A 14,850-nucleotide genomic window follows, 5' to 3' on the forward strand; every position below is an offset into this window, starting at 1 on the left:
GCCAACTCCCTCTCTCTCCCTTGCACTTCCAGGTAACTCTCGTGCTTCGTTCATCAGTATCCTAGCTCTCTTTCCATAGCTCTACTAGTTGTGTCTCAGATGAAAGTTTCAAGTTGTGTTTACTGTCCCTGTAGCGGCCTCTCCAACCTCTAATTTTCCCTTGTGATGTAACCGAAGACAGCTCCTGTGGCCGTCCGAATCCGGTCTGACGTCGTGGCCGACGAGCTTCATCACTCCCTGCTAAGCGCGCTTTTATTCTAGCCTATATACTTCGGAAACAGATCTCTTGCGAACCTCAGCTATGATATATCCAACTGCAGTTTCAGATATCAGGGCCGTCAGATGGTCCACAGCCCTGACCAAAGCTCACCCTCAAGCCGTACTTTTCGCATCATCCCGACTCCTAAAGTCCTCCTGCCAACGCCGTCACATATGGCGGGGTCCAGGCGAGAGAATAAGCTATGATTATCTAGAGAAGCAGATGGATAAACACAGACGGTATTGCCTATCGAAGCTTCGTGAGAAGCCCCCACGTCATCCGCGGAAAGCGCAAGTGTACGAAAGTCATCATCCCTGGTGGTTCCGAGGTTATGGACCCGGTTATGATCGAGACAAGCCTTTCCAATTCGGCAATCGAAATGGTAACAAGGGCGATTTTTGGGAAGCTGAAAGATCCCGCGTCAAGGAGAGAATGGACCAGATCAAGAGGGAAATTGATAAGGATCCCTACGCAGCATTGTTCGGAAGAAGGTTGGAGCCATTTAGCTCCTTTGAGAAGCTTGATAATGCCTTTACCTCCATCTGTCGTTCATTTCTAGGTCTTGACAAGTCGAAAAGTACCATGGATACGACAGCACGCCCGAAGGCCACTGCTGCGGCCTCGAAGGACTCATCAGGGTCGCCCAAGAAGTCATATCCAGAAACAAGTGGTGGGGTTCCATCTTCAGATCAGATGGTATCAGAAATAGACCGAACAAGCTATGAATTTGACCCCGTTAGTGGCCGTATGCTACCCAAGGGCACTGTGCAGCCCGCGGCTACTGGAAGTGGTTCTCGCGGGAACGACATTGATGCATCGGTCGAGACGCAAAAGCCCCATTCGGGACCTACCGGCTACTTGTCCCCATTTGAACGATCAGTTATAGAACCTAAGCCGGCCACAGTATCAGAAAATGGAAGGGCAGAAGAAAACTCGCGACAAGGCGTTGAGGTGGCGCCAGTTGCGGATGAACCCTTCCAGGATCCTGAGGTGCAGAAATCGCATCCATCAACAGAGACCCGCTACAGGGCTTATGAGCCATCGGTTGATGCTTCGAAAGACCAGGGAGATGTCTCTGCGAAACTTAGCAGTCTCTCAGAAGCGATCATGGCCGATCAGCCTAAGGCTCAAGATTTCGCAAATGGTAGCGGACGCGACACCTATGATCACCTAGAAGCACCAGTCAACAGTCGCCCGGTTGGAGACCAACAAAGTCATGAGAGCTTGATGAGATATCCAGCAGCGCTTGATAGCACTTTAAGTACAGCACTAGAACAGGACAGGGTGCAAGCAGAGAGGAACGAGGATTTAGACCTCATGAGTGCTAGTGACATTCGGTCCCATTACTTGGCCAGGCCCAATGTTGACCCTGAGATTGAGAAGCAAATCCGTCAATCCCTTGACGATAGATTCGACTCATTGGTTGACCCCGCTGGTGACATTGATGCTCAGAGCGTTCGAAGCAAGTTCCAAAAGCATGAGACTGTAGGTGCAAGCAGGCCAGAGGAATCAGGCGTTGGCACACAGCCCGATCAACAAACTGCAGAAAGTCGGGAAGCTTCCCAGGTACTCCATTCTGGAAAGCAGGAAGCTACCCAGCGCTTCGATCAGACTCCTACCATTGGGCAGCCACTCGCGGACAGCCCATCAAAGGAATCATATCGAGTCCTTGCATACGATCCCTCAACACTGCAAGTAAGCGAAGCAGAGACAAGCTCATCTTTCCATGCCACAGACGAGACCATCCATCCGGCAGAAGTTCTAGGTCGCTTGAACGCCCCTGCCAAGTTCCTGCCTCATTTTGCAAGAATGCATGCCGATGGATACGAGATTGTTTCGGGTGGTGGAGATATTCTTGTGTTCAAAAAAGCCAGCAATTCCAAGCAAGACAATGCCGCTCTCCCTTCCAAAACTGCGGACGAGATCGAAGCAAGCCCCGACGGCCAGAAGAATGAAGCTTCGAGTCAGTTCACATCGCCCATCGAGCTACCGCAGGAGCACTTCTCTAGCGAAGCTCCTGAACGTCAAACTGAATTGCCGGAGGGAACTTCGCAGGCTCAGGGTGGTTCTTCTTCTTCATCAAAACATCAATCCAGAGTTGGCCGAGCCTTACGCAGGATGCTGTTCAGTGGCGTAGCTACGGCGGGCACATGCTACGCCATCGGTGTTGTTGTCGAATACTTCCGTACGGGGGGGTCAGATGGACGAGGTATCGATGCTTTTACGGCTTTTGAGTCTGAAAGACGTCACGGTGACTGAATTGGGATGTTTTTGCACAAGCTTGTACGACTATTTGTGCTGTTTTCTGTCATGACATTCGGACGAGATTCGAGTATGTACGATGTAGTGCGTCTCCTCTCTGTAGCTAGAGTCATAATCTCCAATTTCAATCTGAGCTACGCTATCTGATCAAGGAACGTTACATCATCACGTCATCCTCGTATGAGCAGAGACGAAAGAAAAGAAAGAGAAAGGAAAGAAAGGCAAGAGAAAAGAAACAGAAAGAACAGAGCGAAGCAAGAACAAAGCAAGAGCAGAGAAAGAGCAAGACGAGAGCAAGACGAAAGCAGAGCAAGAGCAAGGCGAGAGCGAGGCGAGAGCAGTGCAAGAACAAGGCGAGAACAGAGCCAGAGCAAGGCGAGAACCAGGCGAGAGCGAATCGAGAACAGAGTAAGAGCAAGGCGAGAACAGAGCCAGGGCAAGGCGAGAGCAAGACGAGAGCAAGGCGAGAACAAGACAAGAGCAAAGCAAGAACAAGGCGAGAGAGGAGATTCATCAACCAGGAAACCAAGCTCTCGACACCGAGCATCATCCACTACTCAGCCACGATCCGCAGGCACAACAGACACAGACTCATTTTTCGACCGGAAACTCTCTAAACATGACCTGCATCACTGCACATTTGGCTCGGCCACCCATCAGATAATGGTTGAGGCCGGCCAGCAGTCTCAACGCCGCATGCCAGCCGCTCTTCGTCCAAAGATCATATTCCTGGCTTGCCAGGACGCGGAACACGGGATTGCCATTCTCATCGGGGGTTTCCCTCTCATCATCGCGGAGTGTATGAAGCCAGTCCAGCTGGTCGATATCCCATTCCATATCTCGCTCCGTGTAGCGGCGGCTAGTATCGCTAGCCTTGAAAACATGAAGCTCTCTATTGCCACCGACGGGATGGTATTTACCGCACCAGGCGCGGGAGGTCTTGGATCCAGGGAATATGGCACGCTGGATGTGAAGTCTACTCCCGTGCAAGTTGATAACAAAGACCTCCTGATCAGGGAGGTGGTCGGCGCGGGAAGGGACGTGACGCAAGTTGGCAAGTTGAGTGAGATGCATTTTGAAATTCGCGCAGAGAGTTTCGCGGAGGGGCTGGTGTTCACTCAGACTCTGGTAAGTGAGGTTAGTGGATGGTCACTTTTGAGGGATGGGATAGGGGAGAGACTATACGGTCGTCACTGGAATGACTGTGTGTCTGGAATAAGGCTTCGGAAAGTATTCGACAACAATGCGGCCAGAGGAAAGAGGTCCGTCGTTGTGCTTTTTTCCATATCTAGTCACGTATTTCGGGCATCCTCTCATAATCTTCGGCCTCCTTTGAAGGAAGATGATGCCGTTAGTATATGTATAGTGGTTGGGTAAGGGTCTTTTAGGGTTGATGTTGTTACGTACGAGAAATGAAAAGAAACCACGAGAGTGGTTGTTGCGCGCATAACGTCGACTCTGAAAAAGAGCTCGGAGAGTAGTGCATGAATCGCGTTATCTTGGTACAAGCGTGCCTCCTCAAAAGTAGAGCCTCGTGGGCAGGTGGCAGCTGCTCCTTCGTCGTCCTCAAAGAGTCCTTTTTTCCACTGGGGGGATTCGTTGAGGTTACGGAACACATCATAGAAGTTGGTGTTAAGGGTAGGCCATGTCTCTATGTCGACTTTATGTCCATCTTTGGCCTTGCTGAAGATCCACACAGGGCGATGCACGATGTCTAGTTTCGCGTTAGATTCGTTCGTCCCATGCTTCTCCATAAGATGGATCATTGTCGACCGCTCTTGGAAGGGTATAGTATATAGTACTTACAGTCATACTCCGCTTTCTCGAGGTATCGCCTAGGCACAATATCCTCGTCCGGACGGTCCGGGTAAAATCTAGCTCTGATGCCATGCACTTCGATATCGACTGGAAGTGCCTCTGAGACCTCTGGGATGGTCTCCATGATATTGAACATTGGCAATCTGTCATCCTCAAATGGCAGGGTTCCTTCGGCTTCTCTTTGCTCGAGGATCATCTTCTTAATGGCCCTGCGCTTCTGAAGCTCCGCGTTAAGTTCCTTTCTGGCTTTGTACAGCTTGTAGCGTGCGGCTGCTTCGATGGCCTGGCGCTGTCTTAGAACGGATCTGGAATCCATGGTCACGGCGGTTCACGAACACAGAGAGGGAAGATGAGGATGACGAGAAGAAGAAGAAGAAGAAGAAGAAGAAGAAGAAGAAGAAGAAGATGGAGGATGAGGAGGAGGAGGAGGAGCAGGGTCTGTCTGCATCTTGTAGCACAGGCAGGAATCAAAATATGAGTCGTTAGGGGGATGAGTCGCCGTGGCAGAGACCATCTTGTGTTGTGAGAGTGAATTCTGCGTGTTCTGTTTGTGCTTCCGGTGCTGCTAATGCGGAGACTTCAGCGGAGACTTGAGTCATTTCAGGTGTTTTGTATCGAGAGAGCTTGGGGTTGGGATGCACGGTATCTGTGAATGTGGTGCTGGGAGGTGCAGACCGTGCTTGGTGGTGCGAATTCTGGAGTGCAGTTAGGAACATGGTGCGTTCTGGCTTGGAGGGGGGTTCACGAGGCTATGATTGCACAGATGGGCTATATTGGTGGGATTATATCGGGATAGATGCTTTTTGTATTATATACTTCTTGTGGTAATAGATGGTGCAGGGTTTGGTTCAGCTGATAGTACTGCTAAGAGTGCAACACCCTTGTTTACGGAGAGATATATAGCTGTGACACCGTTGTCAGCTGTCCATCTGGGTTGATACTGCCCAGATCTATCTTCAACTCTTTCTTCAAACCAAATCAATGCTGTAATTACTAATATTCTGCCAACCTGAAGAGTCTACATCCAAGTACCTACACTGATCATAGCCTATCGTCTCAGTGGTGAGTGTGATGTCCTCATTATCGCCAGCATTCTTAGTCACAGCGCGGTGGGGCGCAACTCGCGATAACCGCGACTCCTCCAGCTTCCCCGCTTATCATCAACCTCCGCCCTTCCTCAGGTATATATCTCGAAGCATCACTGCCTTTCCGGGGAACTTTATTGATTTAATTAGCTGCTGAAACGAAGGAACCACGCATCTCCCGATTTCAAGATGTCCAAAGCTACCAGGATCCCCATCCGTACCCAAAAGGCCCCTCTCCCACCGCCATTCCTCTCCCAAGGCATCGTCGTCGGCGATATGGTCTTCTGCTCCGGGCAGGTGGGCGTGAACCCTGCTACAGGCAAGATGGTTGAGGGCTCAATCCAAGAAAGAACGGTACAATATCCATCACTACATAGACAAACCCAGTTTCTCCCGAACTGAAGGGTGGTGATAAGGCTACTCAGCTAACGAAAGACCAGAAACAAATCCTCAAGAACCTAGGTGCCGTTCTCGAAGCAGGCGGCTCTAGTCTTCAGGATGCTGTCAAAATGAACATATTCCTTGCTGATATGAATGACTTTGCTGCTGTCAATGAAGTCTATAGTTCCTTTTTCGCGGATCCGAAGCCGGTGCGTTCCGTTCATTTGTTCCTGGACAGAGCTACATACTTACTGATGGACTTAGGCTCGTACATGCGTTGCGGTCAAGACATTGCCAATGGGGACTGATGTGGAGATTGAATGTGCTGGGGTGGTGAGCAGTGTGCCGACTCGAGGTTCTCGTCTGTGAGAAGCAAGCAATGATGCAGATTCCTGGGTACAACTGTGATGCTATGCGAGTACATAACTGGACAAATGCAGATAGACACTGCTTATGTGCATAGACTTTGCATCTCGACTGGAGGCAACGGATAGACCGGCGAGCCTGGTGTGAATAGCCTATCTATCCACAAGCCCGATTTCTAATGTTAGGAACCGGAATGCCAACGGTGACCTTATGCATTGGATTCGAGCGGCAGCCGGGCTTAGTTTATGTCTAATGCGACACCGGTTGTCAGATGCAATTCAGAATACCTGGTGCTAGAAGAACATTAGTGCTACTCCGTCCTCCGTGCTCAATGCTGGATCCTCTATCGCATCTAAGCGAAGTATTGTGTCTCAGATCGGCTGGGCCGGTCAAAGCACAGATACAGTCCCCAATGGGTCAGGGTAAGGAAAGACCGATCCGCTATTATTAGTATAGTTCTCCATCTTGAGAAAACCTTTCGTAGGAGGTTGTAGAAGCTGGACAGTCAGGACTTGCCGTCGGAGCGGTTCAGTGATAGTCCACTGCGACTACTGAACCGATCGACCTTTTTTAGTTTTTTCAGGCTCTGATCCGAACATCCTGACTGTCTCCAGGATGGGATCTGCCGGCGTGGGAGGACATCGCTGGCCTCAAAATGGGCGAGGCTAGTCCGCATGGGGGCAATGCACGCGCCAAGATCCGCCAACCAACCAATCGAACCAAGGGACACGGTGGGGCCGCAGTCAGGAACAGGCTTAGTGTTTGTCTGAAGTAATTTCCCAGTCCTTGGATGGCGGGTGATGGTTGTCCATGGTTCATTGGGTCATAATCCCCCCCGTCCCAGGAACTGGTCGCATTTAGCATATGATAGACCACTATCAAATATCAATATGGATAGATGGGTGATGGATGTTTCCGCTGAGGTCCTCAAGATACAATGGCCTAGCGAAAAGTGGTCAGTGTATGGTCTTACGTCCGTCCAAGGCTTAGACCGACAGACGCTCTTTGAATGGACTCAGCCTGCGGGATTAAAATAGCAACGCGAACAATGGTACCACTGCTGGACGGAGTTCCCATAGGTGCAACCACATATCTAGCTTCTCCTAGTATCACCAAAGAAGCCACTGCTTGTGCTCAACTCAGGCGCACGACGATCCAACTTCCTAAGTATTACGGAGTAGTACATAGATAAACCCATTTGGATTTGGGTCTTATCGAAGCTTTGACTTTCTCGATCTGCATAATGCTGATGAAGCAGTTCTGACCGTCAACCTTCTAGAGTTGCACATCGCCCCCAGGCCATGCTCCTCGTGAGATCCAACACTCGAAGAAGCAATGACCATGGGGCGCTCCTGCAAATCCTCTCTGACTGTGCTGGCCTTCGATACCAAAGGTCTCAGCCAATACGCGATCTGTGGAATTTTTGTACGACGCTGTTCGTGGCAATCCTGAGACCGAAGGGATGGAAAGAGCCATTGTTTCAGCCCTGACGGCCGCCCCAGCAGGGGCTGTGAGCGCGTCTCTTGTATTTTTGACATTCCAGTCATGTCAGGGCAAAAAGAGAAACGATGATTGCCGCGCTGTCAAATAACACCGGCTGGCGGGCCAAGTAGAAAGAGCGCAGCCCTTTCCTTTCTTGCTGCTTGTGACGGTTGGCGCCGCTGGGCATGCACGTGGTGTAAGACATGAACATGCCTTCCATCGTCTTCCTCGCTCAGTGTTAACCGGACCGGGTCTCAGTCGCTGGAGTCTGAGTATCTTGCGAGTAGGGCCCCCCTCCTCCCATCCTTCGTGTGTAGGCTAAGAAATTAGTCCAGGACTAACGGAATGGAGCACGTTCTCGAAAGGAATTGAGATCAATAGTGTCCGCCACTAGCTTCCGGATGGGAAGTATCGTGTTGAAGGCAGCAAGTAAAAATTCGAAGATGCAGTGCTACCAGCCCTTTAGCACATCACATACCCATGCCATGGATCTTGACAGGTTCTTCATGCTGGACAGATAGTAAGGCCTGCTGCATACCGGTAGAATGGATGGGACGGGGTGCGCATACGTAGTGGCTCCGTACGAGGCACGGATGGTATTGGGTGCTTTTGGGTTAAGAAGGGATGGTGAGACAGTCGGGGGTGGATGACCATTGTGACTGACTCAACCCGGAGGGCGGGAAGGGGAGGAAGGGCCATCGATAATCTTACGGAGGACACTTTTTTTTTTTTCCCTTCTGGCTGTATGGACGATGGAGTAGTTAGTTCATGTTAGGCAGAGAGGAAATGCATCCGACCGCATTATCTTGGCTGGCAGGTGCATAATCCCATGCTTATCACATTCTTCCCGATCCAAGTTACGAGAAAACCTTTTCTTCTGCTCGAACCGAACTAAGCTATGCGATTTTCTCTCTCTCTTCCTCTCTCTCTTGATGATCCTTGCCTGGAGTTGGTTTTTGCTGGAGTTGCCAGCCCATTCATTGCCCGTATCACCACGCACTGGGGCTATCCCCACATCCATCCAGGAACCACCCAGGCACCCACACTAAAAACGACGCCGTCAGTCTAGGCCTTGTGCTGGTCCGAACCTTGACGGAATTATGCCATTTGCAGAAGAGGCTGGCGTGCGAGGCGGGAATTACGATGCGCGCCGTACCACTGCTGATCGGCAATTGTCCCTGGCCACTTTCACCGGCCACTTTACGCTGTGCGACCTGTCCATCGAGTTACAGTCACAGTAGATAGTCAGTGAGTAATCAGTAAAGTAAGTAGTTATCCTCGAATCCCCCGTTACATGCCTGAAATTTGAGGATTCCTCTCAAGATTCAGCATCAATTTTTCCCCCATTCCTTAGACCGCGATCATTATCTCCCCATACGAGCAGATTTTGATGGGTTAATCTCCCTACAATTCCCATGCGACATCCCGGAATGACTGGACACTTTGTCAACATCTCCACCAATCGTTCACTGGCTTTGTGAGAGTAGTGCAACTGCCAGGCTGTGTGGTCTTCCTAATTCAATGCACCGTCTGCATACTGCATTATCAACCCAGCCTCGAGCAAGCTGCCAGGGCATATGACAGCCCACAGCCTACAGGATACCCTGCCCTGTTCTCCTTTACACTGCACAAGTGCACGGAGGAGTACCCGATCTGTAAAGAGGAGATACCTGATAGACACCTTGTGCTCCATATCTGTTCAGTTGACGAGACCCTAGTATGTCGATCGAAATACACCATGCTACCCCTCTTTCAACGTCTAGACTTCCAAAGACGAGGTTTGCCCACTGCATATCATGCGATCTCTGATGGTCTGAACCACTCGGAGTGAGGGTGTTCTCAATAGTTCCTGTGGTAGCGAGCTCGGAGCTGGTCTTCTAGGTGCGCCGTTGTAGATAGATACTGCACTATAGACGGAGCGCGGCCATGGTCAGCACCCAAATAAGCTCTCTTCTCCGTATACTATTGATCATTTGGCATCTAGTGTGCATTTGAACTGGGGGAGAGGGGGGGTTTTTCGACCAGCGCGGCATGCGTACATGCCTTCTCCATTAGGACGTTCCTCCGGCCACACACGCACATACTAACTATCCATTCATCCATAGTCCATTCATTCAATTCAGCCATTAGTGAATACACTCATACATATTAGCCGGGATGCAATGACGTGCAGGGAGGAGTAGGCAGAGAGAGTGTCCAGAACTTGTGATGCGTAACGACATCAATTCCAACAGTGGAAGAACAAAGACCTAGAACATGTTTAACCCCAGGTTGTTGCGGGCATTAATCATGCTTGTCGTCAGTAACTGAGCAAATGTGCAATTGGGCTAATGAGGATGTGAGGTGAAGATACGGCAACCAAGGTACAATACCATACGGCAAGAGGTGGGACGAGGGATCCACTTCTACCCGGTGCGTGTGGTTTATGGCCTTGTCATGGGGTGGCTGGCAGTATAGCCACGGCCTTTTTCCCTTATTCTTCTTTCCCTCCCTTCTGCAGGGTGTGCCTCGTTTCTTTCCCCTGCCGTGTCTTTTTCCTGTCCTTTCCCTCCCCCTTTTTGATTTTTCCCAGTGGTACCAAACCACAAATCCCACAGCCCAACCCGGAAATCCAATGACGGCACTCCGTAAATCAGCTAAGGACAGTAAAAGTAAAGTCCAAAAAGTAAAAAAGTAAAAGCCGGGGGCCCAAAATAATCAAAGCAACCAAAAAAAGGCGATGACACGGACCGGCACACCAACTAAGCCAAACTAAACCCAAACCACCAAGCCAGAAGTAATCTCCCCTTCCCTCTCACTCACTCCTTTCATTCATTTTAGTGCTGTTGTTATTATTACTATTCCTATTACCTGACCACCTTTTGATTTTTCCCGTCCTTCCTTTGGTATTATTGTTATTATTCTTCTTCTGCTGCTGCTTGGCTTTACATCGTCTATCTTTCTTATTCATTCTTTTCTACCATCCTCTCCCTCTTCCTCCTTCCTCTTCTCCTCCTCCCCCCCTCTTCGCCCCGTTTTTGCTTCGCCAGCGCCGGTGCTTCGTTGACGTAGCCCACCTGCGAATACCTTTTCTACGTCAACGAGCCGTTGGGACTTGCCAATTCATCCTCAGCCTTTCTCTCCTTGCATCCCATCCCCCTCCCACGGTCGCGCCCTCTTCAGGTACTACCACCACCACCTCCAACCGCCCGTTCACCATAACAACCCACCCCCCTCCTCCACCTCCACCTTTCCCCCCTCTCCACGGCCGTTTTTCTCACTTAGTATCCCTTTCTTAGATCTTGTCGCTCGCTCCTTACCGCATCTACACTCGTTATCGTTTTGTTTGCTGGTCGCTTTTCGTGAGGGGTTGCTGTTGGTTTCTCATCCGACCACGCCCCCCTGCCGCTCTTTGAACCCGCTTTGTTTATACCGAACATCCGCCGTTGGTGCGCGCACATCCATCCGTCAGCTGTCAGTGCACTGCTAGAGCTTGTCGCTATCGGTACATTTACATCGGAGATTTCTTTTTTTCGGTGATCTATCTGGGTGATTTTCTGGAACTTTTCTGGTGGTTGTTCGACTCAATATACCAGGAAGCTTACCGACCGGTATCATTACATCCCAGCCGTCGACCGATTCGGAATATAGCTATCGTTCGCGCCATCCTTCGATCGAGACAGGTTCGCATTGAGTGGTTCAAATCGTGAAGAGGTGGACCTACGAAAACGCCGGGAACAGGACATCTATATAGCCCGGTGGTTAGTCTATTCGAATTCCAGCCACCGACCCCATGCATCAGCAATCTTGACCACTGCCTTTGATCCTCGACGTTTGAATACTTCGTGCCTTGGGATATTTTCTTTTGGAGGTTCCCATCTGAGCCTTCGCTCTGTCCGTTCATTTCCAGCATTGTTACGGTCTTTTCGACCACCTGACCACTCTTTATCGCCTGTTATTGTTACTCAACCATTCGCATCAATATGATTGTCCCCACCACTTCGCTGTTGGCAGCGTTCTTGTCCGTCGGCGGCCTTGAGCTCGTCGCAGCCCGGGAGGCAGGACAGATCCGGGATTTGGGAGCGCGGGAGGTCAGCTCCGCGGCCCTTGTTTCCTCCCAGCCCGTTACGCCTGTCGAGTTGACCACCAGGTCCGAAACAAGTACCCATGAGTCAGCGCCCACTTCGGAAAATGACCAAACAAGCCCGGTCGTTGACCCTTCACCTGCGGTTATTGTCGTTCCCGTGACCATTTCGGTGGACGCCAATGGTGTTACGCATACCATCGTGGGCACGGCACCGTTTGTTCCCGGTGCGTCAACGACAACTAGCTCTACGATTGAGCGCGCGGAGAGTACTCCGGCGCCGGCAGCTGCCAAGTCGACGGCGAGCGCGACAACCTCCGACAATGACTTGACGACGAGTGATTCCAAAAAGCATACGTCCACGTCCGAGTCCGAGAAGCACACTTCTGCGTCTGAATCGTCAGCGAAACCAGAGACCCGTTCTACTTCATCGACAGCAGAAGCGGAGACGCCTTCCTCATCGGCAGCAGCCGCAGCCGCAGCCGCCACTACTTCTAGCCAGAGTTCGTTGGCCGAATCCTGGGAGAGCTTCATTTCAAGTATCCTGGGCTCTTCTACGAGCACTAGCGCGCCCTCCACCACGGCCAGCCCTACCGCGTCACCAGCCGAGTCCAGCTCTGCAACTCCCGCTCCCGCTTCAAGCTCTGCTGGTGTCATCGTAGATGTCACCAGCAGCAAGAGCTCGACAAGCGATGGCTCGACGACCTCGGAGAGTTCTACGGCCAAGGAAACCAAGGACTCGACTACCCAGAGCTCTTCTTCCAGCCCGGCTTCTTCGACCTCTGTTTCCACTGCGGAGTCTTCGGCCGAGGCTTCCAAATCGGAGTCTGTCACTCCTAGCTCGAAAGCCGAGACGTCGAGTCAACTTATCACCAGCCAGAGCACATCTGCCCCGAGTTCCTCCGCTCAAACCCCTCTGGCCGAGTCCACTTCGAAGTCTGAGTCGGAGTCTCAGAGCTCCTCAAGCCAGGTTACATCTGTTCAAGCCACCTCGTCAGGCGCAGCTACCCAGACTACTGGGTCAGTATCCTCGAGTCTCATCCCTTCTGCGTCCCAAGACGTGAGCTCCTCTTCTTCCACCCCCGCCGCGTCAGGTGGAGTGCTCGGCTTCCTTTCGGATCTCTTCACTACTAGCACCACCTCCAGCGGATCTGCCTCTGCTACCAGCAAGAGTGCAAGTGAGTCTGCCGATTCCAGTGCTTTCCCTCTGAGCCTCCCTACCATCTCGGTCAGCGTTCCTGTGGTTACGCCTGCCTCTTCGTCTTCTGGATCGGTCGGTATCGTTCCTGGCCTGCTTGGCACATCTTCAGGCGCTTCGTTGGAACCTTCGGGCATTAGTCTGGGTATCTCGGCCACTTCCACGGCTCTTATTCCTGGAGCTTCCAGCGGCAGCCAAAGTTCCGCGGCGGGTGCCTCGACTCCTCTCGTCAGTGGTGGCATTGTCATCCTGCCCACTTCGACTGACTCTGCTTCAGCTTCCGTCTCCGGATCTGCCTCGACGGGTCTTTTTGGAACGACTTCTGAAACGGCATCTTCGTTGGCTTCTGGATCTGCCTCTGGATCTGCCGGCGTTGTTCCTACATCGGTTTCCGGGTCTGCCGGCATTATTGCTACATCGGTTTCCGGGTCCGCAGGACTTTTCCCTACTTCGGCGTCTGGATCCGTCTCGGGATCTGCAGGTGTTATTCCTACCTCGGCTCCTGGATCAGTGTCTGGATCAGCTTCTGGATCCGCTGGACTTTTCCCCACGACTGCTTCTGGATCCGTCTCAGGTTCTGCCATTGGCACCAGCTCTGCATCTAAATTTACCTCCATTTCCGGACCTGCCCCTTCGATCCCCTTGATTACTTCCACCAAGGAGTCCTCGGGTCTGGCATCTGCGACACCTACCTTCGCCCCGTCCACTACCAGCAAGGAAACGCCCACGCCCACTGAACAACCAACCACGACGACCACCTCGGCTGCTGAGACGACTGTGACCCCTAAACCGACCACGACCACCGATTCTGACAACTATCTGCCGTCGAGCATTCTCGTGGTTGAGCCCACGACTACTACGTCACTGAGCACGGGCACGGCTACTCATTCGTCTACCAGCACTGCTGCCGCCCAGCTTCCTGGATCGATCTCGCCTTCTGGTGGCCTTCCCGATCAGCCAGCCAATGATACCCTGGTCCAGATCGGATTCAATGGCAAACTGCGCTGGAGCTTTGTGGCCACAACGCCCCTGTCTTCTTCCCAGATCTTCATGTATGTTCCGGAGGGTCTGGGCTATGCGTTGCAGCTCAATGTCTCTGACGTGGTCATGTATGACCTCCAACCCTATGACAACTCGGCAAGCACTGGCTACATTGCTACCGTTGCCCTGATGTACATCCCTTCGGATGATGTTGACACCCTGAGGAAGATGCTCCACAATCCTATCTCGAGGCTCTACGAGCAGCCCAGCGAGACGGTCAAGACCTTGATGGCGATGATCGACCCGTCTATCCCTCTTCTGGTGGGCGAGTCAGGCTCTTCCGGTAGCAGCTCGTCCAGCAGCGGTGGATCGGGTAGTAGCAGCGGCAACGGCGATGGCAGTGGCAGTAGCTACGACCAAGGCGATGCTGGTACCAGTTCATCCGGAACCACCAAGGCTAGCGCCGTTGGTATTGGATGTGGTGCTGTGGCCGGTGCTGCAGCCTATGGTGCTGGTATGTTCTGGGTTGCGCGTCGGTACCGGAAGAAGCGCCAGCTGCACCAGCGTTCCCCCTCGAGCGTCGACCAGATGAGCGAAGGCCGCGGAGCCGGGTCCGTCTTCGGCGCCGGTGGCCGTCTCTCCCGCAACAGTCAAAACAGCCGGGGCACTGGCCGCACTCAGATGATCAGCGCGCCGGTGATGGCCGAAAATTCGCTCGGCTGGAACTAAAGCCCAACAGTATTTCCTCCTCTAAACAATGGATCGTGTACTTTGTTCAATACTAGACAAGGCTAAAATATAAGCTAGAGCCGTGACGCAAAGCTCTAGAGAGCTCGTTGGGGGCTTTGGGCCCCTAATCTGTGTGGAATACTACCAAGCGTTGTTGATGTTGCCATTTGTTCCCAACTGTATTCACATTTTATCTTTATATGCCATTGCGTCCTCATCGTCCCGG

At 51.9% G+C, this 14,850-nt stretch overlaps 4 protein-coding genes across 4 annotated transcripts; 3 read left to right on the forward strand and 1 right to left on the reverse strand.

The window, feature by feature from the left end:
* Window positions 1-301: 301 nt before the first annotated feature.
* ASPBRDRAFT_112547 (uncharacterized protein) lies at window positions 302-2,518 on the forward strand (the record flags this gene model as incomplete). The annotated part of the gene is made up of 1 exon (XM_067616662.1): window positions 302-2,518. The coding sequence occupies one exon, from the start codon at window positions 302-304 to the stop codon at window positions 2,516-2,518; it is 2,217 nt and encodes a 738-aa protein (XP_067484070.1).
* A 594-nt stretch (window positions 2,519-3,112) lies between these two features.
* On the reverse strand, window positions 3,113-4,655 carry ASPBRDRAFT_190172 (uncharacterized protein; the record flags this gene model as incomplete). Its single annotated transcript, XM_067620193.1, has 4 exons — window positions 3,113-3,646; window positions 3,707-3,851; window positions 3,929-4,235; window positions 4,328-4,655. The coding sequence occupies 4 exons, from the start codon at window positions 4,653-4,655 to the stop codon at window positions 3,113-3,115; spliced, it is 1,314 nt and encodes a 437-aa protein (XP_067484071.1).
* A 958-nt stretch (window positions 4,656-5,613) lies between these two features.
* ASPBRDRAFT_49856 (uncharacterized protein) lies at window positions 5,614-6,174 on the forward strand (the record flags this gene model as incomplete). Its single annotated transcript, XM_067626436.1, has 3 exons — window positions 5,614-5,778; window positions 5,865-6,014; window positions 6,070-6,174. The coding sequence occupies 3 exons, from the start codon at window positions 5,614-5,616 to the stop codon at window positions 6,172-6,174; spliced, it is 420 nt and encodes a 139-aa protein (XP_067484072.1).
* Window positions 6,175-11,615: 5,441 nt separating this feature from the next.
* Window positions 11,616-14,624, forward strand: ASPBRDRAFT_112518 (putative mucin family signaling protein Msb2; the record flags this gene model as incomplete). The annotated part of the gene is made up of 1 exon (XM_067616659.1): window positions 11,616-14,624. One exon carries the CDS (start codon window positions 11,616-11,618, stop codon window positions 14,622-14,624), a length of 3,009 nt encoding a protein of 1,002 aa, XP_067484073.1.
* Window positions 14,625-14,850: the final 226 nt, after the last annotated feature.

This window comes from Aspergillus brasiliensis (genome assembly GCF_001889945.1).
Source record: "Aspergillus brasiliensis CBS 101740 unplaced genomic scaffold ASPBRscaffold_1, whole genome shotgun sequence".
In the NCBI taxonomy this organism is placed as follows: domain Eukaryota; kingdom Fungi; phylum Ascomycota; class Eurotiomycetes; order Eurotiales; family Aspergillaceae; genus Aspergillus; species Aspergillus brasiliensis.